Below are 26946 nucleotides of genomic sequence, written 5' to 3' on the forward strand. Positions count from 1 at the left end.
ACTAACATTCTCAAAAGACGAAAGTAATATTTCTTTATCATCTGCCTAGCAACTGATATGCGTGAATTTTAATTTTGCATGAATCTAACATTTATTTCCAAAATTTTACACCGTATTATGCATAAAATGATGTGAATACTCTCAGTCGTTTTAATTCACATTTGTAAGGTTCTCGTACTGATTGCATTACTTTTATATGGCCCAAAGTTACCCCCAAAACGAAGTATTTGTACACCAGCTTGAGTAAATAAGTTTTTCATGCAAAATAGCATACCAAACCACGAAAACTTATTATACTTTTCAAAACAACTACCCAACACACCAAGAAAACAGTAATTCATTACATGTTCGGTTTTCAGCTGTTTTCTGCTGGGCATTTTAAAACAATGATATTGTACAGTACACCTAATCATAAAATTCACATCAAGTTTTCTTAATAGAAAATTGATAAAATGTGACTTTTTTCTACATCGAATGGTCAACGCAAGTTATATTTATCGTATACCATCCACTTTTTGATAATCACTTTGATAAATTTTAGTATTTTGAGCGAAACATCTTTCTTGATTTTTGGCCCAAAGTTACCCCCCAGGCCCAATGTCACCCCGACTGGCGGTACTCCATCAAACTGGAGCCTCTCAAGTTAATGTCTGAGCTGCCCCAGATGATATGGTGAGCATTAGCATCACTGCCAACAATTAGCGGAAGGCCTTTTGAAGTGCAGTATGCGATGACTTGTTTGAAAGCATCCGTAGGAGATGGTTCATCATGCGGTAAATACACCGAACAATAGACGTATTTCCTGTTGAGGTTTCCAACAGATACATCAATTGTGATAGCACATACATCTCTGGTGGTTAGTTCAGAGATGAGTGTAGCAACTATTGCGTTGTTGACAAGCACACAGGCTCGAGGCATGACACGCGAGTTTGTCATTTCATGTTTACTGAAAGTGGCAAACACCGGGTTTACAAGGTTTCCTAGATAGAAATTCCCTTTACGAAAGTAAGGTTCTTGTACCAAGGCCACTTGGGCTGTACCATTTTGCATAAGTCTGCAAAGATTGTTCGTTGCTGTTCTTTTATGCTGAAGATTGATCTGAGCTATCCTAACCGTAGCCACTACCCAAACTAGGTAAGATTAAACTCTTCGCAACAACAGCACAACAAAGAACAGCAACAATAAAACCAAATCGGTATCGATTGGAAAACGCCAAAGGCGAGGATACACAGAATGCACTGTGTAAATCGCATAATGCGAAACCATATAGGTGAAAATTTAAACTAATTAACAACATCTTCATAATCCCGCCCTTATTTAGCCTCAAGTGAGACTAAAGAAGGGCAGCTGATTGTCTCGGAGAAACACAAGGTCCACTGCACCATTGCTCCGGTTAGCGCAGTAAGGGCTACATACTATGGAGGGCACCCTGGTACTCCACAGGCTCCATTAGCGGTTAGGTTTTTATTAGACCCCCCTAGCCATTCATTCCTAGGCACGGTAAGCATAAAGCCGCATCACACCATGAATTAGGGGTCACCTGTTGGTGGATTCTTACCACCGGAACAGGCGGTCCGTAGTGTTATTCTTAGCCAATTGAGACAATCGCTACCGACACTACACAGCTATCTAGGCTGATCGAGAAAAGAAGTTAATATTGATGATCAACTTCATACGGACTCGAACAGCCGGCAAAATGTTGGTGCTATAATTTTATCTCAAAGCCATACTCTATGTATTTTTTCATATTTCAAATAAAATCACAATTTACACATTATCGTGCTTGGCATCAAAAACGAGTTAGGTATATTTTAATGCCTGTTCCGCTTAGCTGCAGCTGCCTACCGCCAGCTGTTGATGTTACTTTATAAAGCTTATAAGCTGAATGGAAGCAACTAATCAGTCATCAATCACCAGTTTCTTCTCATGGAACATACATATTTTCTGCTACGGTGAATAAATTTCAACGCTACCTGTGAGATGTCATGTTTTCCGTGGAAATAAATCTCGCATTCCCGAATGTCCGACGTAATTTATAGATCTTCCTTTATCTGTGAAATAGTTTTCGACGCCGTTCGCCTTGATCACGGAAGCGTTTCCATTTCGGTGTTTGATAAATTAGTGTTCCCCGCGAAATGAGGCGATTTTTACAAACAGAAGATTGGGAGGATGCGATACGCAATGTTTATTGCGAATATTTTGTATAGTTTTTCTTTCGTTGCGCAATTTGCGCGCCGGTCAGTTACGCGCAGCTCCACTCCAGTTGCGCGCAGCCAATCAGGAGCAAGGAAGCAGACGACGTCGTTGCGCGCCAAAGCTACTCGCAGCACGTTTCTATTGTCTGCGACCAAAACAAACATCGACGCTCGCCCACCGGCTGATTGTTGTTGTTGATAACTTGCGTGGAAAGGTAAGTTAACTCATTATGGTCCCTTTCGAGATTGTTTTAATGAAATGGAAATAAAACAATATTTTCTGGAATTGTTACTGATTCGATTGGTTGTGCCATTATTTGTTGCATTCAGTCTTGTACTGATCGAACGCGGTTGATACCGGTTGGGTATGTTTTAAGTAATACAAATATGGATACTGCCCATGATAAGAGATTCACCCTTGCGCACAACTGACTGACAGATCGGTAAAAGTGTGAAACTAAAATTTTTCTTGCTAAGCGCAATACCTTCGATTCAATTTCCAGATTTCTTTTATGATTGGCTTGTTTTGAGCGCCTACCGGAATTCTGGGCCACCTGGTTGTGGCTAGAAAGTTTGGTGCGTTAGTTAGGGTGTAACATTGCTGATGAGATTCACTGGTGAGATAGTGCCGCTACCCGTAGTAAAAGATCCGTTTTGACCAAAATTAGTCTGAAGTCTAAAGTTCAGTTCAGCATCAGAGTTCGCCAGATGAGCATAGTTGCTGTGTAATATGTAGCTAACTGCTTAATGATTGGTCATAGCGAATGAAATGAAACAAAGAATCAATTAATGGCGAGGCTTGGGACAAGCTAATCATTCTCAATATAGACAAATGGAGATCTCAACGTTAATAAAACCAATAACGGTGAGCTTCCGAACAATCACTTTTCTGAGAACCATCTATAAAATGCAGTCACAGATCACATCTTGTATTGCTGGAAGCAAACAAGTTTGTGGGAAGATATCAAGCCGGCTTCATGGACGGACGGTCGACAATGGAACAGAGGTCATTCAATGCAATATTCGAATAAATCTAAGATACGCAGCCATCATACCTGTGGTAGATACCAATGCTTCTTTTATTTTTATTGAGCAAATGGCTGCATCAGAAATTGCACAAATTCAGTTGTCGTCATCGTTGCTCGTTGTCAAATCGTTAAGGTCGTCGTCATTCACACTCTGCAGGCAATAGGTTAGAAATATTCTAATCAACAATCGTTTTATTTCACAGAGACCTTGTAGATCACTCACAATTGCAACTGGAAACACTTTTTAAACAAGATCCATGATTGCATCTGCACAAAAAAAATCACACAGTTGACACCCTTCCTGAATTTTGATCCACGTGTCAGATTACGTTTCAAGGGCGATAGAAGCGAGTTCAGTCAAGCCATGTGCCTGTGCCAACCAACAGACCGCTGACCAAAGCAAAATGCATCAGTAGATATACCTACTGCGAGTCAACAAACGTACTGATATGCATAACAACACGGTAGGGAGTTCTGCAATATAGAATCTGTGTGCAGCACGCAATGCAAGGATGGCACGTGCAGAGTTTTTCAGCTCATGCATTTTTTTTTTCTTATGTTACCTGAGACGGCGTGTTACTTTAGCTATCTTTCCTGTCTTTCTAGAGATTTGCCTAGCGATTTAAAGATGCCTAGTTTCATGATCCACTCAGAGCAATAATGATCATTCATAGGTAACGATGATTTTTTTTTCAACAAGAGTTGTATATTAATTAAAAATGATGATGGATTTTTTCTTTTAATAATGAACCATTGTGTCCCTAGTAGTGGGCAGCTGCTTGCTGCTTAGTAAGTGACCTAACATAAAATCAATTTTCTAGTCCATAATAAGTTGTAGAAAACAACCTGAGATTTACACCTTAACTATAGCAAAGCGTTTGCGAGTCATTCCACCGTCGTCCCAGAAAGCTGTAATGTCTGCACCTTCATAGAATCACTTGATCTTTCCTTTTTAAATTTGTTTTTAAGAGAGTTTAGCTGATATTTCTACTACATTGAAAGTATTGACTATGTGAACCTCTTCGCACTCAATGTTATTCCAATACTGAAAGGCAATAAAAAGCTCTTCAATTCAGAACTCTTGGCATTGTACTTCCCCACTGAGGATTACTGCAATAACAGATGATGCTATCTTACCTTTCATGTGTGTCGGGAAACACTCGTACTCGACTTGCTCCGATGTCAGACTTGTCATTTCCGGCAGATATGAGTGTACTTGGCTAATCGCTAGCGATACTAGCAGTATAGACGTGCAGAGCGTCGTCCGTCGCAACAACGGTGGCTTCATTTTGAATTGGTTTAATTTGAATAGATCTGAAAATGGTAGATAAATAAACGTGAAAACATTAGTGATATGGCGCACAGTGGTCGCGATGTGAAAATTTCTAGCAAAAACTACCCAAGGACAAACATTATACATTGCTTAAGAACTGTTTCCAGAAGGTCACCCAGAAAGTTATCGCGATGTTTCTCAAATTTCTTCATCCATGTGCTTACTGATTTGTTTCATTGAACTTATATTTTGGATATAAGTCCGCCATCTTGGATTTAAGTCCACCATCTTGGAAATTTTGGTCGCCATTGTTGGACTACAGACTTCTTACCCATACCAAATATACCCATATTGTATTGTTTTAGTGACTAAAACACTATTAAATAACCACCACCTTGAATTCCCGATCGCCATCTTGGATATGCTGGTTTCCATTATTGGGCTCCGACCATCTTCCTCATACCAAATATACCTGTATTGCATGGTTTTAAAGCTTAAAACTCCATTAAACAGCAGCCAGCTTGAATTTTGGGCTGCCATTTTGGATTTTCAACCACCTTCTTAGATATTCTGGTCGCCATTTTTGGAATCCGGACTTCTTCCTCATACCAAATATACCCATATTCCATGGTTTTTGAACTTAAAACTCCATCAAACAACTTCAATTCAACTTGAATTTGGAGCCGCCATCTGTGATTTTAGATCGCCATCTTAGATATTCTGGTCGCCATTGTTGATTTTCCCATGTATGGCACGGTGCTGGACCAGATCACTGAAATGGTCATAACTCCGGAACTCATTGACCGATCCGGACCATTTTTACTATCTAACAATGCTGTAAAATCCCGGTTCGATTCGAGCCATAATCCGAACAATGCCTTAGAAGTGAGTGAACTTTTTTTGCGCACAGACATACATACATACACACATACAGACATAATCTCAATTCGTTGAACTGAGTTGAATAGTTTATGTAACTTGACCCTCAGAGCCTTCTATCGAAAATTCGTTTTTTTTAGTTAACATATAGCCTTTCAGTACACTTCAGTGTACGAGAAAGGCAAAAAGAAAGCAACTTACAACCGTGAATAGCTAGATGGAGCCCCCTGGCGTTTCATTAAAATTTGAAACAGGAAATGCCAGAGGTCGTTATGCCCCACCTCAAGATGCGTTTTGCCCCAAAAGTTTTACCAGCGCGCAGCGCCTAAAACGTAAGAATTTTTAAAATTGTTTTGTTTAGAACTTTGGTGTGGGTTTATGTAGAACATTCCGATGGTGAAATTCCAATGCTGATAATTTTTCGAAAGACATTTTGCTGATATTCTGGAGACCTTTTAATGGGATTGCTGTGAGGACTGATGGGATGCCATTTGCAAATTCTGGCAAGATTATGGTTCGGACTACGTTAAGAAGAAACTAGGTCTTCCACTCTTGTCTTGTAGGCACTCAATTGTCCAAAAAAAAACAGTCACCCCGAGTAATCGAATCACTCGGACAATCGTGCTAGGTATTTGTTTTTCGTTTTCTTTCAGATTTTTTGTGTTAGGTCAACTTAATAATATCCCTTCTGGGGCTTCCTCCAACATTTCCACCTGGGAATTTGTCCAGGTGCTCCATGTGTGGATTACTTTAACCTTCACGTACCCGACCCCCAATATCTCATTTTCAAAATGCTGGCATTTCGTCAATTTTTATCCAACTTTACTGAATCGATCATAAATTGGTGCAAGTTTATTACACCTAAGTGACCATGCAATATCCAGAACCATTCCGAAGATACAGGGGATGGCCAAAATGTTTGGGATAGGCAACTTTTTTCTCTCACAAAAAAGTTCAACATGCTATAACTTTTCATAGAGTGCATCAAAAAATCTCAAATTTTGACTGTTTGTCTACCTATTATATGTGCATCATTGGTACAAATTTGGGCTCGATTGATTAATCTTTCGTAAAGTTAGAACCGTTCGGGTAAAACACTATTTTTTAGACAACTCATTTTTGAGCTGTCATATCTCGGAAACCAGTGAACCGAATTGAATGAAATTTTGAACGTACACTAACAATATACAAATGCTTCACAAAATATTGAAACATTGATGCTTTTTGAACGTGGAAAAAAGTTTTCATGGATTGACACTTTTTGGATTTTTCTCGAAAAAATGTATTTTTTTTACGTCAATGTCAATAAATTTTAGTGTTGATGTCCAAAGATTTTCCACTTCTGTTCTTGAGTTATCTTTAAGCAGATATATTAGAGCCTATTAAGATTAAAGGAAGAACACATTTAGTAATTTTTGTGTGATATTGTAAATTTGACTTATTTTCCTCAATATGGGTAAAATGTCAACCAGGTATAACTTAATTCGCCGTGAGAAAATATTACATTTTATAACGTTGTATTAAGTAAGCATCAAAATATTGTTGATAAATATAAAAATGAGTTTGAAGTTCCTTTGAGGCAACAAAACTCACGAACGGGTGAACCGATCAGCATGACTCTTGCACGGCTCGATTCGTATTCATGGTGGCTGTGTTTATATGCAGAAAAAGTTACGAAAATCTTAAAAAACAGTAAGAAAATTGAAAAAGTGCTGATTTTTGATGATCTGGGAAAAATATCAACATGATCGAAATGAAATCAATCTAGAGTGCGGTGCCAAATGAGCGCAGTCTGTCAATCCACCACAAGATTGGCAAGACAAAGTTTGCCGGGACAGCTAGTTGTTGATAAACGGTAAAAAAAATCATTCAATTCGGTTCACTGGTTTCCGAGATATGACAGCTCAAAAATGAGTTGTCTAAAAAATAGTGATTTATCCGAACGGTTCTAACTTCGCCAAAAATTATTCAATCGAGCCCAAATTTGTACCAATGATGCACATATAACAGGTTGATAAACAGTCATAATTTGAGATTTTTTGATGCACTCTATGAAAAGTTACAGCATGTTGATTTTTTTTTTGTGGGAGAAAAAAAGGTGCATATCCCAAACATTTTGACCATCCCCTGTATTCCGGATTGTACTGGGGTCAGAAGGTGTTTTGCCAAATGACTAAAAGTGATTATTTCGTGTGTTGTTGTGTTTGAGAGGCCTCCGCAGAACCGGATATAACATGGCCACTTGAGTGTAATAAACTAGCACCAACTTATGATCAATTGAGGGTGACTTCAAAAAAATCGGATGAAAATTGACGAAGATCCAGTATTTTGAAAATGAGTTTGCGGGGGTCGGGTACATGAAGGTTAATAATGTCAAGGACTCCTTCTTGGAATTTCTTAGGAAAATAGGAAACTCCTAAAAAAAAAATTCAAAAATCCGAACCCAAAAAAATAATTTTAGTGATAAATTATGTTTAGCTGTTTGTCCAGATATTCTTCGAATATTCACAGAAGGAAAAACTAGAGGATTAAAAGAAGAAACTACAGCAAGTTTCCGAGAATGAATTCAAGCATCGTTTCTTAAAAATTTCAAAGACATTATCGTAAAGCGCTCCAGAAGGACCTTCCGGAAGATTCCTAGAGAGAACTTCTAATGAACTCCAACAAGAAACTCTAGGAGAATTTTCAGTGGGGAATGCTGGAGGATTCCCAGAAAAACAACTCATGGAAGACAATAATAACAAGAAACAAGCAGTAATTCCTTGAGGAACTTGAGGAAGATTTTCATAATGTACTGCTGTAGGATTTTCAGAAGCAGCTCTTGGATGATTCCATGAAAGAACTTCTGGAAGATTTCTAAAGAAACTTTCTTGGATTTCCACAATAAACTCTTGGGAGGATTTTCAGAAAGAATTTCTGGAGGATTCTCAGATGAAAAAGTCCTGAAAGATTTCAAGAATGAACGCTGAGAGCATTTCTAATAGTAACATATAGCGGATTCCCAGAAGGAATCCTCTGAGGAAATCCTGGAAAAATTTTAAAAAGCATTCTGGATTAAATTAAGCAGAACTCATTGCAGAAACACTGGATCGAAGTCATTGAAGTCTTGTAAAATATCCAAATAAAACAGATAAGCAGCATCTGGATTCGCAATTACCTTCTGGAAATTTTAAAAGTGAGTCCTAGAAGAACTTCTAAGTATACATACGGAATTATTTTTATCGAATTTCAAGAAATGAATCTTCTTCATTTACTACTTTTCATCAATCGATCACGTCACTATCAGCATGATCTTACTGAATACCCATGCACTTTCCCCAACGGCTATATATTAAATAAGTCCTTTTACTTACTGTCTATGTCCTGTATATGGGTATCCAGGTAGCCTAGTGGTTAAGGCTATGGACCGCCAATCCGGAGACGGCGGGTTCGAATCTTTTTCCGGTCGGAAAAATTTTCTCGACTCCCTGACCATGTACTAGCCTCACAGTGTACAAATTCATGCAATGACAGGCAAAGGAAGCCTTTCAATTGATAACTGTGGAACTGCTCAAAGAACACTAAGTTAAAGAATGGCAGGCCAAGTTTCAGTTGGAACGTAGAGCCATACAGAAGAAGAAGAAGAAGAAGAAGAAGAAGAAGAAGAAGAAGAAGAAGAAGAAGAAGAAGTTCTGTGTGAAAACACAAAGCTTATTTTTTTAAGTTTTTTGATAAAATCGTTCTTCTCGAACGTTCCAACAATGTACAATTAGTATGAAACGAGCTCACCACTAATCATACTTGGCCTTGTTTCGAATGCTACAGAGACACATCATGATTCATTATGTAAAAAAATGGCATTGCCTTGTGAGAAAACCGTTTGCATGGCTGAAGTGGCGTTACCATTGACTGGCCATTAAGCCACTTGATGGCCTGCACATTCTAGAAGTGGACTGAATCCGTTGTATGATAGAGTGACATTGTGATTACCAGGAGATAAGAATACAATTCAATTTTCGAGCATCCACCGGAACGGTCAGAACCAGGATACGATGACTTAGTTGCACGCGCCAACGTAATCAACAGCAACCACCAACCGAATCAAAACACCCATTAAGTATTTCCGACATTATCAAAGAGAAACAAGTTCACACCAGCTTTGTCAGCTGCGTTATCCATATTTAAACCATTTTTGGTAGGTAGTCAGCAATCCAGACGTGAAAAAAACAAATTACCTCATTGGAAACTCGAACAAAACAGGACCATTAATCTACTACACGCGATACACATATTTTGGCGTTGTTTTGATCTCGTTCTCTCCATAAGCGAATTTTGCAAACGATATACAGCAGCGACGATCAACCGCCCCTCTCGTCGATGAATAAATCAACCTTTTGTGCAACCATTTTTTAAACGAAACAAAGTTAGTCCACTTACTAACACCGACCTTTGTTGTGTCCTGTTTGTCATCTTCGGCGCAGCTTATTTGTGGAAACCATTGGCATTAACCAAAACTGGTCATCATTTGTGGCGGAAGTAGCAATTAATTTATTAAAACTAAAGAATTCAAAATCCAACTGAGACCAAGCCCACTCATGGGCTCAATCAAGCGTTTTAACGGTAAGTAGAGCCGCGAACAAAGAAACGAACCGCACCGGTCGCTGCTAAGTAGGGCTCGAAAGCGAAAAGTTTACGTACGGTTCGTAGCAGGGCTTAGAATATAGAGACACGCAAAGTACGGTCTCTATCCGTAGGCTCGTGCGCTCTCTCGCGTTTAGCTCTCTGGGTAGCGTAAAGAGGAGACGAAAGAACATGAGTATGGATTTGTTGCCCGGTATATAGTTTCTAGAGAATGATTTTCTTGTTTTGTATAGGTAGAAATTTATTTTAGTTTGCATCAAATATTCAAAATTTTTATTTTTACTTGCTTTGAAATTTTCAACCAAATAATATAATAGATCGTTACACGAATAACACAACAAATTGTCTGACATACAATTGTGATAGAGTGACAATACAAACGCAGAAAAATAATAGGTTTAAATTGACAAGCTTTGCTTAAGTATGTTTTGAATAAAGTTTTCCCTTCTTCGCCAATTTTAGGATCATGCATATCGAAAATGTATTGATTTTCTCTTAAAATAGTTACGATTGTTGATAATCGCACTTTTAGTTTTTGATTCGGCCGAACGTTTCGAAACTTATATTTGAAATGTATAGTGATTCAGTGAGTTTTGCTATTTTAACACGTACATGCTTGAGCCGGGGTTTCTACGCTGCAAGTAAAGTTTGCTTTCGCACGTTTAGAAAAATGTCCAAATAAATAACTCGCGAAGTTCGTTCCGACAAGTTCCAAAATTATAGTCATCCGTCGCAGATTCCGGTAAGAAGATGTGCGTATTTTCTAACCCGAAAAGATACCATTTGACGGTAATAAGTGACCACAAGGTTTTCTTTCTCCACTTTCCGTACTGAGATCCCCCGTTTTGTAAGAGCTGTGCCTCGCGTTTCGTTTTGTCGTGTATATTTCGAAAAAGGCAAAGGAGTTATGGTTTGTTTGCTTTTTTTTTAAAAGTGCTCGTCAGTGGGTGGTTTATTAAATATAAATTTGAAAATATAAATTAACCTTCACATACCCGACCCCCGACAACTCATTTTGAAAAATCTGGCATTTCGTCAATTTTCATCCGATTTTTTTGAAGTCGCCCTTAATCGATCATAAATTAGTGCAAGCTTATCGCACTCAAGTGGTCATGTAATATCCGGAACCATTCCGGAGATATTCCGGATTGTACTGGGGTCAGAGGGTGGGGAGAGGTTCTGTTTTGCTAAATGGCTAAAAGTGTTTATTTCTTGTGTTATTGTGTTTGAGAGGCCCTCGCGGAACCTGTTTCAAGTGTTCCGGAGCGGCCATATCAGTCGCTACATACTTCAGTCATTTTTTTTGCCCCATTCTCTTGAAATCATGAAGTTTGATACGTCGCACGGTATGTTTTGGTTGCAAACCAGAAATGTCCTTGATGTCACCCCCGTGGAATCTATACTAGATGTTCCGGGATGGCCATATTAGTTGATACAGACTTCATGGTATCGTTTCTGACTCAGTCATACGAAATCATGAAGTTTGATATGTTGCACGACATGTTTTGGATGAAAACCAGAAGTGTCCCCAATGAGGCCCCCGCGGAACCTGTCACGGTGATCCGCATGGGTCAACTTATTCAAATCCGATATATCGCAGTTGTGTTTCACTGTTCGCAACAAAAGTTCCTCTGAAAATCGATGGTTCAAACACAATAACACACGAAATAATCATTTTTAGCCATTTCGGCACCCTCCCTGACCCCAGTACAATCCGAAATATCTACGGAATGGTTCCGGATATTGCATGGCCACTTGGGTATAATTAACTTACACCAATTTATGATCGATTGAGGGCGACTTCAAAAAATTAGATAAAAATTGACGAAATGCCAGCATTTCCAAAATGAGATGTTGGGGGTCGGGTACGTGAAGGTTAAATAAACGAGACATTAGGAAGAATGTGTGCGAAATGAGTAACTTCACCCTTGTAGAAACAATAGGGGAAAGCAGAAAAAAAATCTGCGACAACCCCATGTGAATAACACCGATCATACAGAATAGGAGGTTCGACATTATTTAGATCTATAAAAACAACCCAACAATAGGGGAGATTTTTTATTCATAGCTCTATTATACACATTCTTATATATTTAAAACATATTCATCAACATGTAATCTGGATCGTTCCTCCCCTGTAAATTCGAGAAGTACCTTGCCGAAAGAAAATATTCTGTACTCCAAGTATTTCGAAGAACACTTTGCGCGTAAATACAACGCAATAGACCTGGCCGCTTTGATGTATGTGTCCTGATATGCTGCAAGCATCAATATTGACAAGAAAAGTAACACGATTGCTTTCCAGGGTGATTCCGCGTACTGGCTGCGTATGTATAGGATTAGATGTGAGTAATTATGTTTTTTCGAAAATGCTTTGACTGTACCTAACTCCATTCAGATATCATAAAAACACTAATTATTTTTTTTTTGTAAAAACAAACTTTAATCATACCGATAAAAATCTAAAAAACTGAAGTCGAGCTGCCAAGTTTCATCAATTAAAATGGGCGGTGTGCAGGACTGCCATATTGTAGGTTCCTCGTTATAGAAAAAGCAAGTGTTGGATGTTAAAATACAACAAATGTTGTATGAAGTGCCAAAAAAGAGAGTGGGCTCATTATGTACTTTCACAAATACGCAGTCTACTTCAAGCGCATAGAATCTGCTTCCAACAAAATATTCATATACCAGTATATAAAATATCGCAATATATATTAAGATTTCCGATTGATGTTTTGTAACTAGAAGGTTGTGATTGAGTATAGAATTAGCTAATGGTAAAATACACGTTTATGAAAAAAGGTTGCGCAAACTTATCGCAGACTGTTAGAAGACAGCTTCTACTATGACCAGGATTCAAGAATTTTGACCTACGCGAAGTTGTAAAGGAGACAACTATGTAATAAATGTGTTGGAAATGCAAGGGATGTAATTATTCAATAAACCTAATTATTAAAAAAGATGCTCAAAATCTCAAATTCAGATAAATTTCTTGCGAGAAAGGCAACATGGATATCGAAGAGATGGATATTATTTTAGATAAAAATTCAACCAACTAGTCATACAGTAAGCAACAAACATATAATTTAAAAAAGATTGCTTGAATTCCGGGATTAAATACAATCGTACATTATTGAGAAAATGATATCTTGAAACGCACCAAAACTTGTATAAATCTCCAAGGGAATTATTTATTTGAGTTCAATTTTTACTAACAGTTTTCAGTCTTATCCAAAATCCCTTCTTTCAAAATATGAGCACAGATTATTATACTGAATAAGATTTGCAATAACACCATAGAAATAAACAAAATATTGCGATGATTTACGGAAGTGCATAAAACCGATGGTACGGATAGAATAGAGACCACCGGTGCGGAAAGGCGACCGATCATTATTTTACTCACATGGAAACGAACGACCGGTGCGAAAATGGGTGGATAACGAACATAAAAATCGTTAACGACGTGCTGTTGCGTGTGTAGTGTTAAGCCCACGAGTGGGCTTGGTCTGACAGGTCCACAACGATATCAATGCATGCATTCTGAACCAATCATAAAAATCTACAACCGTTTCGTTTTGGAGATCGCCTTCTGTCAGCAAGAATTCGAAATATACGGTAGCCGACGATCCCATTCGTTTGTTAACATCGATAACCTTTTTTCTACTAATTCAATCAAGAGCTAAACTTGTTTTGATGGCTAGCTAGGAGACGCAGAATTCAGCTTGGAATTCGGATGCCCACAAGAAGCTCCGCGGGTATGGTAGTAGGCAAAATATCGAACACATACCTTCTACTATGTTTAAAAACAAAAAGACACCCCATATTCCGCCCCGCAGTCAAAAACGATTGGATGAACTTCGCCTCAGTTTCACCTTGCGAGAAAAATTTGAATTTTTATTAATTTTATTGCACACACTGACTGGGCTGCCAGTTTAGTGTGATATAGCTGTTCGACAAGAGTGTCTCAAAGTCGTCGCTCGAGAGTCCTTCAGAGCGATCCACCTGATAAATAAAAACGCCGCGCCGGTGGGAGAGAAAATCAATGATGCGAGCGAGTGAGAGTTGATCGTTATTTTGCGAGGCGCACGAATTTGTTCCTTCATCACAAAGCCATTTCAATAACGTTCAGATGGGTAAAGGTGTCAGACTACGGTGTGGCCTATTTCGTAATATGTATGAACGTACATTTAAATTTCTCGGATCTAGGTGGGCAACGTTGTTTCAATTGCGAGGAGCATGATTTTCGAGGGAATTGAAAAATTATGGGCAATTCTTTTCAATGTATACTGAACTGATAACCTTTTGCTTTTCGTTCACCTTGTCCCTAGAGAGTTCGGCATCGTTATCATTAAACCAATTTGTAGCAACATTAATATATATTCAATAACAATCACATCGTTAAATGAACGAGAAGGTTGAATCACACTGAAGAGAGCATACATTTTATGAATTTGTACAATTGAATAATTGACATTATATTTATGTTTTTCGATATGAGCCTTGAACTTGAACACTGTGATCTCGGTCTAACTTCACGTGAGCAACTTATGATGAATCAAGAATCACCTAAAGATGCGGCATGCTGAAGGATTAGCCACTGACTGGCTGTTTGACCCCATATACCCAACCTGCAATATAAAGAATATTTAAGGGGTCCAGTCAGATGCATAAGTGACCTTTTTGATGAATTTGAGATAAGTGTGTAGAAAAACTCTAAAGACTTCAAGCTTTTCAAAACTTTTACAACACTACAAACACTGCTCCTCAGCTTAGTGCTATATTTGCAGTTCCACAGCTATTAATTGAGACATTCCTCCCCTTTATATTCTTCTCTGGCGTTCTCAAAAGCCCCAATTAATTTCATATAAAAACTCAATTAGCACACACATTCACAAATCGTAGATGGAGTTGCAAAGATACACTGATAGGCAAAATAAAGTGCCCACCTCATCATTTTTTGAATTTCTCTAATTTGTTTTTGGTTGAAATTAAAGTAAGCTCACTGTAATTTTTTCTAGAACTTTTTTTTTTATATTCTTTTCAAGTTTTACTTACAGAACAATGATAAAAAAAGAGTTCGACTCAAAGAAAAAAATAATCAATTTATATTAAAGAAAAAACAGTGACAAAAAAAGTGCCCACTTAGAAAATCAATATGTTTTCGATAAGCTTCCATCGAAAGACCCCTCGATTGTTTATGTTTTGAGATTTTGACATATTTTGAAGCAAACGGCTTGACCTGGTGCATTTGTTTACGTGTTCGCGTTTGATTAAGTTGAAAAAATGGAGAATGTAATGGTTTCGAATGCAATTCCCTTGTGTATCCGAAAATTGGTGGTTCGTGATGTACAAAACGGTGAATCGCACCGGGCTGTCGCTAGGAATTACAGCATTAGCAAGGCAGCGGTTGGAAAAATTCTTCTGGAACAAAAAACATTCGGATAAGTGGTGGATCGTCCAGGCAGAGGCAGGAAACTCTAAACGTATACCAGAACGGACACCAAGATCATGCGAGAAGTGAAGAAAAACCCGAAAGTAACTGTCCGTGAGATCCAGGAAACCCTTCAGCTATCAGTTTCTGGTCGAATTGTTCGTCGCCGTCTGGGACCGTAGCCATAGCACAGGGGCTCGTTAACAAAGTTGCCCGGAAGCGCCCATTTATTAGCAAGGCAAACAAAGCCAAATGGCTCAAGTTTGCTATTGAGCATGCTGATAAGCCTGTTGAGTTCTGGAAAATAGTTCTCTGGACGGATGAATCGAAATTCGAGTTTTTCAATCGAAAGCGGAGGGTTCGTGCGTGGTGCAGATCGGGTGAGGAGCTTCAGGATCGCCACATCCAAGGCACGGTGAAGCATGGAGGAGGAAATGTGATGGTCTGGGGGTGTTTTTCTTGGAGTGGAGTGGTTAGCCTCGTGAAAATCGATGTGATAATGACTGCAGATTCCTACATATGTGTTGTCCGTTGTCGAATGTTTGTTCTGTTCAGTCTGTAGAGGCCCTAAGGTCGAAGACGGTGTAATTGTCTTTTTACATCGACATCCTGCGAGAAAATCTGGAGGTTTCGCTGATCCAGACGGGCCTTGAAGATAAGTTTGTATTCCAGCAGGACAACGACCCAAAGCATACTGCTAAGAAGACCAAGTCTTTCTTCCGGTCTTGCCGGATCAAACCGCTGGAATGACCTCCACAAAGTCCGGACATCAACCCCATCGAGAATTTGTGAGCGATCTAGATTCCAGGGTTGACAAATCTGGCGTTACCAACAAGTCCAACTATTTTGAAGCCCTCAAGCGCGCCTGGGAAGAGCTTGATCCACAACACCTAAGGAACCTGGTCGAGAGCATGCCAAAGCGCCTGCGGCTGGTCCTGAAGGCCAAAGGAGGACACATAAACTATTAAAACGCTTTTCTTATACTTAAATTTATTTTCCCGGGAGCCAAGATGAAGTGGACACTTTTTTTGTCACTGTTTTTTCTATAATACCAATTGATTTTTTTTTCTTTGAGTCGAACTCTTTTTTTATCATTGTTCTGTAGGTAAAACTTGAAAAGAATATTAAAAGAAAGTTCTAGAAAAAAATACAGTGGGCTTACTTTAATTCCAACCAAAAAAATGAGAGAAATTCAAAAAATGATATGCTGGGCACTTTATTTTGCCTATCAGATATCCATCACCATTGTAGATGTCGCTACTATCTACAATAATGTAAATCCACTCAACTCCACACACTTGGCCAAGTTCTTGCAAGCATTTTTATTAAATCCTATCATCATCTTAGAAAGAATCCAGATTTGAAACAGCTTCCAATAGATGACAGGATGGTGGAAATATCGAATATTTAAAAGATGTATGATTATATGATTTATCAAGCCGGCTTCATCGATGGCCAGTTGACAACGGACCAGATCTTCACTGTACGGCAAATTCTCCAGAAATGCCATGAATACCAGGTCCCAACCCGGGTAGAGATGAAGTACTGACGATCAAAACGTGATATTGGTTTGATTGATATAAGAGATAACAGATCTGAAAATAATATCTGAAAAATGTTCCTGAAACATCTTAACAATATCAAAATTTGATATTTCAAGATCAAACGAATAGCTTGCTGCTATTGATTAGATCTTGCAAAATCTAAATATGATCTGATGATGATATTCCAGGAGTAAATTTTAGATATTATTTTTAGATCTTTTATCTCTTATATCAATCAAACCAATATCACATTTTGATCTCAATATCAAAATATGCTATTATCGAGCTCTTTTCCTCTACCCGGGAACCTGTTCATCGACTTCAAAGCGGCATACGAGAGTATCGATCGCACAGAGCTATGGAAAATCATGGACGAAAACGGCTTTTCTGGGAAGCTGACTAGACTGGTTAATCCTTTGGAGCTCGTAACAGTATCCATATTTGTTATACTGAGTAACGCTGCATAATCTACCGCAGTTACTGGAGCAATCTGAAGTCTACTTTTTTATTATAACCCTTTGGGACATTCACGGTCGTCCAAACTGTTCTATATGAAGCCCTTCAAATCTACAAGAAAAATTGTATATGTTTTCACCATAAATAATAGCATAGCATAATCTACTGAGATCCGTGAAGCTCTTGAAATCTCAAATGTCATTTAGAGACACTACAGGGATATTCCAGGTCAGCCTTTTTATGAACCTTTGGGACATTGATGGTCGTCCAAACTATCCTGAAGTTTAGCTCTTGATAGTAACTCGTTGGTGTGTTCGACTGTTTTACGAAACTGTTTCGTGGTGGCTTGTCAGTCTTGACAAAAATAAAACACTATTTATGTTATTTTGTCCGACGTTTCGGTCCGTTTGGGACCTTCTTCAGGGACTCAATAGTTACAGTGTTCTCGTCCAGTGTGGTTCGGTAGAACCTGTAACTGTCGATTTGGTTCGAATTTTCCCGCACAATCGCAGCCAAATTGGATGCCCTATCGGGGGAAACTCGTTCCGAAAATTAGCACTCCGGAATTTAGAACCTACTTCGCAAACGATCACCATTGCAATGGTGATCGTTTGCGAAGTAGGTTCTAAATTCCGGAGTGCTAATTTTCGGAACGAGTTTCCCCCGATAGGGCATCCAATTTGGCTGCGATTGTGCGGGAAAATTCGAACCAAATCGACAGTTACAGGTTCTACCGAACCACACTGGACGAGAACACTGTAACTATTGAGTCCCTGAAGAAGGTCCCAAACGGACCGAAACGTCGGACAAAATAACATAAATAGTGTTTTATTTTTGTCAAGACTGACAAGCCACCACGAAACAACTTGATAGTAACAGTAGTTAGTCTCACAATGAACTTTAGACTGTAATCTGTAATGATAGTTTTGAGATATTCCAGATCAACATCACTACTCCGGAGACCATAGCTTCAGGTCTACACTTGTGATAATTGCTTTTGCCACTACGTTAAGGTGTTACATAACGCACTGTACTTACCAAACCAGTTAGAGGAACAATACGCGTTGTTATATATTTTTGGGATATTATGGGCTTCTTACTGTTACGAAGCTTAGTTGATGAAAACCACAACTGTAACTTTCAGAAGACTTGTTGGACATGATAGATTACAAATCATAGCTTTTAATGTAAGAAGTTACCGTTACACACATAAACTTTAGGATCTAAACTCAAGAACAGTTTGGATGACCTAGGATATCCCGACTGATGTGATATTGTCTATTTACCTTTCAGAAGACTTGTTGGACATGATAGATTACAAATCGTAGATATGCATAATGAAAAAAGTTACCGTTACACCCGTAGACTTACGGATTTAAACTCAAGAAAAGTTTGGATGACCTAGGATATCCCGACTGATCTGATCCTGTCTATTTACCTTCCAGAAGACATACTGGGCATGACAGATTACAAATCGCATCTTTGTATAATGAACGCAGTTACCGTTACACCCATAGACTTTAGGATCTAAACTCAAGAACAGTTTGGATGACCTAGTATATCCCGACTTATGTGATATTGTCTATTTACCTTTCAGAAGACTTGCTGGGCATGATAGATTACAAATCGCAGCTTTGTATAATGAAAGCAGTTACCGTTATACCCATAGACTTTAGGATCTAAACTCATGAACAGTTTGGATGACCTAAGATATCCCGACAGATGTGATATTGTCTATTTACCTTTCAGTAGACTTCAGTAGGTCAGCTCAGAAGACTTACTGGACATGATACATTACAAATTGCAGCTTTGTGTAATGAAAGAAGTTACCGTTACAGCCATAGACTTAAGGATCTAAACTCAAGAATAGTTTGGATGACCTAGGATGTGCAGAAAAAATATTCCGCATAATATTCTACCGTTTTTATACTATTGAATACCAAAACTACAGAAAAGCGTAGAAAAAACTGCAGAAGAACGCTTGGAAAAATTCCGGCTTCAAAGGGTTAGCAACGATAGACGGTGTGCGTAAGGCTTTCGGGTGAACTATCCAGTTCATTGAAATCTCGCCGGGGACAGCAACAAGGTGACGGACTCTCATGCCTACTCTTCAACATCGCTCTGGAAGATGTGATGCGACGAGCTGGGCCCAACAGCCGAGGAACGATTTTCACAAAATCCGGTCAATTTGCGTGCTTTGTGGACGACATGGATATTATCGTCAGAACGTTTGGAACGGTGGCAGAGCTGTAGACCCGCTAAACGTGAAGCAGCAAAGGTCAAACTTATGGCGAATGCCTCGAAAACAAAGTACATGCTGGTAGGCTGGAAGTAGATAACCGGATCCGTCTGGGTAGTACTGTGACGATAGACGGAGATACCTTCGAGGTGGTAGAGGAATTCATCTACCTCGGATCCTTACTGACGGCTGACAACAATGTGAGTCGTGAAATACGAAGGCGCATCATCAGCGGAAGTCGGAACTACTTCGGGCTCCAGAAGAAGCTGTGGTCTAAAAAGATTTACCCACGCATCAAATGCACCATGTACAAAACGCTAAAAAGACCGGTGCGCGGTGGTCCTCTACGGGCACGAGACATGGACCATGCTCGAGGAGGACCTGCAAGCACTCGGAGTTTTCGAGCGATGTGTGCTAAGGACGATCTTCGACGGTGTGCAGAAGATCGGTGTGTGGCGGAGGATGAACCACGAACTCTACGGTGAACCCAGTATCCAGAAGGTCGCCAATGCCGGAAGGATACGGTGAGCCGGACATGTTGCTTGAATTCCGGATAATAACCCTGCAAAGCTGGTGTTCGCTGCTGAGCCGGTTGACACAAAAACGCGTGGAGCGCAGAGAGTACGAAAGGCGAATCAAGTGAAGCGTGACCTGACGAGCATTGGGCGTGACCGATGATGGAGAGCGACTGCCACAAACCGAGTATTATGACGTACCGTCGTGCGGGGCTTCTTTATACACTTTTTAATAGTTTTTCAACTTTATGACATTGTAACTCCCAGAGTAGTGAATGTATTTCCACAATTTTTACACATAATAATTGTGAGTATGTATGTAGGATGCATGCAAAATTTGAACTAAATCCATCCATAAACAAAAAAGTTGTCCATACATCAATCGGAGACATATCATATAGAACCAGAGGGGGGCTACTTTGGACATTCCTAATTAAAACAAAACTGCAGTTAAAATTCCGGGTTTATTTAGAACACTACTTTGTACCAATACTGTTGTATACTATATCATACATGATTTCAATAAATATATGCGTTTTTAGGTGGTTCTGTGCTACCTTTGGTTTTATGAGCAGCGTGATATTTCAGGCCAAACATGTCTAAAGGTCCTATCTGCGAAAGAGAGGCTCTCTTTGGTTTTCCTCTCTTTCGTTAATATCTCAGCTGTTTATTTGTTTTATGATTGTCTCCTTGCATTGAACGATGGTCAAAACAATCGTCTTTTGATTTGTACTGTAAAAATAGTTGAAAAGTGTACCATTACATTGCAATAATTAAAAGAGAAAGTGAACAAAGAGAGCCTCTCAAATGCAGATAGGACCTATTGAAATGTTTGGCCTGATTTTAATACAGACTAAAAGGCTGTCTGGGGGCCATCATTCCATTATTTAGGTGAAACGGTCATTTATATTGTGTATCCATACAAATATTCGATTGTATATGCTACGTCGATACTTCTTGCACGAATTGAGCAACCCTTTGAAATTTATGAACTGCAGAAACAATGCTTACAGAGCAAATGTTCTGATACGTTATGTATATTTTTATGATTCATTCGATGTTTTTTCGCCTCCTGACAAGCAATAAAGAGTTTGATTGAAAAACAATTTCAACCAAATGAAGGGGAAAATATTGCGTCATAATAGTCCCAAAGACAACAAACAGATTTGAACGATATTTCAAATTCAAAAAATCCATATTCAAAAGTGTCCAAAGTAGCCCCGTATTTCAAAAGTAGCCCCGCACGACGGTACTGTTGTTGATTATGTCTTGTTTTCAATGTGATGTTGATCATACAGTTGTATGTATGTAATGAATTTATATAAAAGTTTTGCATACAATGAAACAATCGGAAAGATCTCACCAAGGTCCATCTCGTCGAAAGTTTCACTAACTCGCTTTAATTTCTGCATTTGCTAACTGAACCATCCGAAGTTCAACAAATGATCATAAATGCCCAAATTGCTTTGATTGTCGAGCCAGCGTTGAGTACAGTTAAGCTGATGCGTACATGTTCCGTCCTTTTCATATGTTGGACTATACCACAAAAGTTCATATCAATTCTCAGATCTCAATTGATGCAGTGGCTCAACTCTAACCCTGAGTTTTCCTTGAAACTCACTTTGCCACTTTTGTTCTGTCTTTGAAAGCTCACGTGAGCCCCTTTTGCCCCGACTTACATAATACCTCTGAGACAGCCTTTTTGTCTCCCTCTAGCCACCCCGCGGTTCCTGTCGGCTAAACATGCCCGTTCTTTTCAAACCATAAACGTGATTATGTAAAACGCTGACACCTGCAATAATCATCCTCAGCATCCGTTTGTATTCTCAAAAACCTAAAACACAAAGCAAAACAAATATCTGCACCTGACACAACATTTTTGGGGCTAACCATTTCAAGCATATGTCGCGTCGCGTGTCGTGCCTATCTCATCTCAACAGTACTTAGTCATTGACCAACGAAGCGAAGCTTGCCGGCTCCCTATCAAAATGCCGTCTACGTGCGAAATCAATTTCGTAGCTTTTTTGCCTCGCTATGGCCAAATGGATGCGCCCGCTTTTCCTCATCGTTCGGCCGGTATAATGGAAGATGATTTCGGCACCTCCTAATCGAAAAAGCCTGATAGGATCGGGCTTCTACAATGGGGGTGGCGAAGGTAGGTGGTGGTAATGTTGTGTCTATCAGTTGCTAAGTCATTCTCGTTTACCTAAATATGTTGTGCCGGGGAAGAATGCCCCTGGTTATGGTTGGTAGATATAGAAGCAAGAATGCTTTATCTTGGGATTATCGGAATTACTTATTTAATGATGGAAGATGCAAACGAAATCTATTGTTATCAGCTTTTATTAGGCTAGGTGACTAAAATTGGTGGACTATTCAATTTTTTGAAATAGTAAGCAATAAGCATTTGAATAAGTTGTATTTCCGTTTTATAACTGCATTCGACCTGCTTACTGCCGTATCATAGCAGTTCGACTGCTAAACTGCTCTGTATTAGCATTTGAAATGCTGCTTAAAATCTGACAGCAGTTGCGTAGCATTTCAGATGCACGGTATGTTTTGGTCAACAAGCATCATAACTACTACATACTTTATTGCTATAAAACTGCTAAGAGAGATGAGTAATGCTAAAACCAGAACACATTTTTACTTCCTAATTTACGTGTCGTGACTGTAGAAGCTATACTCGTTCGCATGTCTAGGGAGAAAAGAAGAGAATCAATGAGAAAACATTAGTCCACTTCATTGACCAGGACTATTGCTTTGGCAAATAAATTTCATGGTTGGTTTCCTACGATCACTTTAATCATCAGCCCATGCCGAGCCCATAGCATAACAAAGAAGCTGCCGGTGTAAGTAATATTCATGCCTTAAATAGATCAAAAACCCAACGCACATTATCTAATCATCTATAGCTTACCATGTAGCACGGTTCAGCATCATCGTCAACCCGAAAATCGAGAGATCTAATCCCAATTTCGTCGAGATCAGCAAAAAAACAATAATAGCATTTCAGAATGTGCCAAAAGCCTTAAAAGTTACACAAAACAGTGAGCAAAAAATAGAAGAGAAACAGAAGCCTAAATGGACAGGGGAAATATTTTTGTTCTTATTTTTGACAATCTGGGGGATAGGGGAGATAAGCATTTAATCAGCTGTATATTGGGCCAAAACCTGCATTTAATTAGCACTCATGGTGCATATACGGCAGATAAGCATTTAATGACCTGTTGTAAAGGGGCATATAGTGCCGAATTAATCCCATTTTATTGTCTGGGTATGTTTTTAGTAGGACTTTAGTTGTATTACGAACCGGTGCGGAAAGTATGTCAATGTATTACTGAAATGATTCATATAAAATTGAAATTATGAGATAATAAGAATTCCTTTCAATGTTTTAAAAAATGCCCTAGCCTTCCCATATTGCCAATGAATTAACCCAGTAACATTTTTATTCCTCGTGAATTGATTGGTTTTGATTTGTCTATGGACTTACGGAGCAAATGTGACGTAAAATCTGTAATTTTATCTGATTATTTACCTCAAATTTGTAACTAACTATAACGCAAAGGCAAATCTCAAATTGGATCAATGAATAGCTTCAGAAACTTTCGCTTTCCCTATGCCTACGAGCTGTTATCAGTATTATTTCACACAACGCTGTATTGTTGTATTTATAGTATAATTAACCCTCTCCAAAGCGTCAACAAATAGTCACGCGCTATGCTCGTTATCAATTGATTGATCAGTATGGAATTACAGGTTGCTAGCTTTACTCTATGAGAAATTGGTCATTTTTACATCATTTTGTTATACTTCATAGGCATAGATCAATCGAAATTGCCACTAATCTAGTCTAGTCTACACAGCCATTCACTCAAAGAATCTAGTAAAATGATAGAATCTGCAGACTTGTGGTTTACGTTCCATGGTACAATTGTTTTGGAATGAGTTCCAACTAATTCAAGATTATCTTTTAATGTACTTTAGTGAGAAAACCACCAGTCTGTCCCAGATTTTAGATGATTTAAGATAAGTAAGCGTGGCATATACATAGGAAAGGAAGGAAAATGTATGTATCAGGCATCAGTAGGTCGGCTCCAGAGACACGTTCTCGTTCTCGTTGGGAAATTTGTCTATTCGTCATTTATCCGAGGGAGAGTGAAAGGAATAAGGGATGGGATGACGAAAACAATAGGTAGGGAAATAAGATCGTCATTACCGCATAAGTGTACCACAATAATGGCCTAAAACCACGCCCTAAAAATGGTCCTGTAGTAAAGCATAAAACGTAAAGAGAGCCAAAAGTTCTTTACCACAACCAACGGATCAAGAACTACAGAATATCCTGAAGATTCAGGTTTCTGAAGTCATTTTTACCTAATAAGTGTTTACCGAGTACTCGGAAAAGAGGTTGCGCTTTTGATATGTAATTAGGAAGATCCACAATCGATTTCACAGCTATCACATAAAAAAAAAACAAGCCTGGTAAATATTCGCCATGTGATAGATGAGTCGGCAGTGGCCAGTCAATGCTTTGACAAGCATGCTGCAGTTCTGATTTGACAGGTTCGTCAGATACTTTACCACCCCTGGAGATGGCTCATTACAATAACATTTAGCTTGACGACACCCCGATACTTCTCTTCAGACAACCAGAAAGGAAGGGAATTTCGTGGAAAATGTCCTGTATGGAAAATGGCAAGCAATGGATCACTAAAATAACTAAAACGGCCGCTACGAAATGAACAGATAGCGCCACCGTAGCCTTGTGTGTTTGACATAACTTCACTGCTGTCACAATGTTAATGTCCATATACTGTGACACCTTTGTTTACATGCGGCGAACGAAAGAAACGTTTGCAGCATCGATCATTTGGAGCAAGGGAAATCTTGTCCCGATTCACCAAAACCAGACCAATGTTCTTAAGTGGTTTTGTTAAATTTCAACAAAATTTTAGTTATTCGAAACAAATCTATAAAAGCAAGCAAAGTTCAACTCAAAAAAGATCGTCATGTTCTTGTGCGCAAATCACTGATGCGGTAAGCGCACGGGTATTCAGCATAACCATGCTGAGGGTGACGGGTTCGATTACCAAATGGTTCAGCAACTTTCCGTAAAGTAAACTTCCTAGACTTCCTAGAGTATCTTCGTGGAACGTAGTATGCATGCAAAATGGTTATTGGTTGAGGAAGCTTTCAGTTAATAACTGTGGAAGTTCACATAGAACACTCATAGACTGCTGAGAAACAGGCTTTGTCTAAGTGGGGAATTTACGTCAAGAAGAAGGATCTAATTCAACAACACTGAACACAATACACATTATATGTACATATTTATTTTATTAACGGCTGGTTTTATTCTACTTGATTGTGATCTATCCTTCCAGAGCTTTATAACCTAATTGAGTTATTACTACACAGTTTTCAACTTGATGCAATTACTAAGAATATTAATTAATCTCCGACTGTATCCCATTCCGATTAGCCTTCATTCATTAATGTGAATCATACACACAAACCTTTTTTTTTTGTTGAACGACCATGAGGCATGGTTTTTGTCGAAAACTTTTATAACAGACTTAAGCATCCAGAACCAGTTTCAAGCTTAGCAGGTCTTCCGAATCTACATCCTTGCCATCCATTAGACTACAATAAATTCGAGTGGTTTTATGCGATTTTCTGGATAGCAACAGAAAATGCAAGCTTAATGACGAGGTGGACCAAGTATCCGGATACACATCAAAGGGAACAAATGCTTTTCGCACCTTGTTTTTTGCTCCAGTATGCCAAACATTTCTGAGCCGACTGACATAGTACATATCACCAAATCCAGATGATGAATAATTATCACTTACATTTACCCAAAATTTGATGAATGAAATGTAATCTTCATAAAATGTTGCTAAAAATAACAAATGAACATAGCATTAAATTTATTCTTATTAAAAATAACATGGCTCAAAGTTTAAAAAGTTTTGGGCCGATATTTTCTATAGAATAGAAACTTCTCTAATACTGACTAATTACGAAATAAAAATCTTATTTATTGTTATTTCAATGTTGTTCACCTACCTAGTTACTTGGCCAAAGATAAACTATATTCTTCTTCATTTGTTTAACTTGGAGGTTACAATCCCACATAATATATAATAATATTGTTTATATTTTTACCAAATGTTTTTTGGACCATATAAATATCTTTTACATTTATCCTAAATTTGTTGAAAGTTTTCCTTGGAGAGAAAACGAAAAAAAATTCTAGTCATGGTCTTGTAAAAAATGCTTAGACAGGTGCAATCATAAGAAACAGACAACCTGAAAAGATATCCTTCCGTAAACAAATTCAGACAAATTCCATTTTATTGTTATTTATTTGTAGTCGTGTAACGAAAGGATACTTCCTTTAAAAAATCACTCTGATGAAACTAAACTATCTGTTTACCTTTAAATCAAAGTTTCGAAATTAACAGTAATTCTTTTATTGTTTTAATGTTCGAGCTATTCCATTTTTTTACTGGAATTTTGAAAAAGCTCTTCTGGTGTATGTCAAAAGTCTTGAAACAATTTTTATCTTTTCCTGTATTTTGTTTTTATTATGAATAAAAGACTGGCTTTTAAGTTCAAATTCCGTCATTTATACAGGGGATTTAACGAATTGCAGGTGAAAAAGTAAATAATTTTCTAAGATTCTGTTTGAAATATTTCTACCAATTTGTTTGTTTTTTTTATAAGAATCTGCCAATATTTCGTAAAATAATCC

At 38.5% G+C, this 26946-nt stretch overlaps 1 protein-coding gene across 1 annotated transcript in view; it reads right to left on the bottom strand.

Annotated features, from left to right (window-relative positions):
- LOC109427879 (uncharacterized) overlaps positions 1-26946 on the bottom strand; it is a 224061-nt gene that overhangs the window by 132831 nt on the left and 64284 nt on the right. Inside the window, exon 2 of the mRNA XM_062850027.1 lies at positions 4361-4537. Coding sequence (XP_062706011.1) covers positions 4361-4511 — 151 coding nt within the window. The 5' untranslated portion in view covers positions 4512-4537. The remainder of the gene's footprint in view (positions 1-4360; positions 4538-26946) is intronic.

This window comes from Aedes albopictus, chromosome 2 (genome assembly GCF_035046485.1).
Source record: "Aedes albopictus strain Foshan chromosome 2, AalbF5, whole genome shotgun sequence".
NCBI classification, from domain to species: domain Eukaryota; kingdom Metazoa; phylum Arthropoda; class Insecta; order Diptera; family Culicidae; genus Aedes; species Aedes albopictus.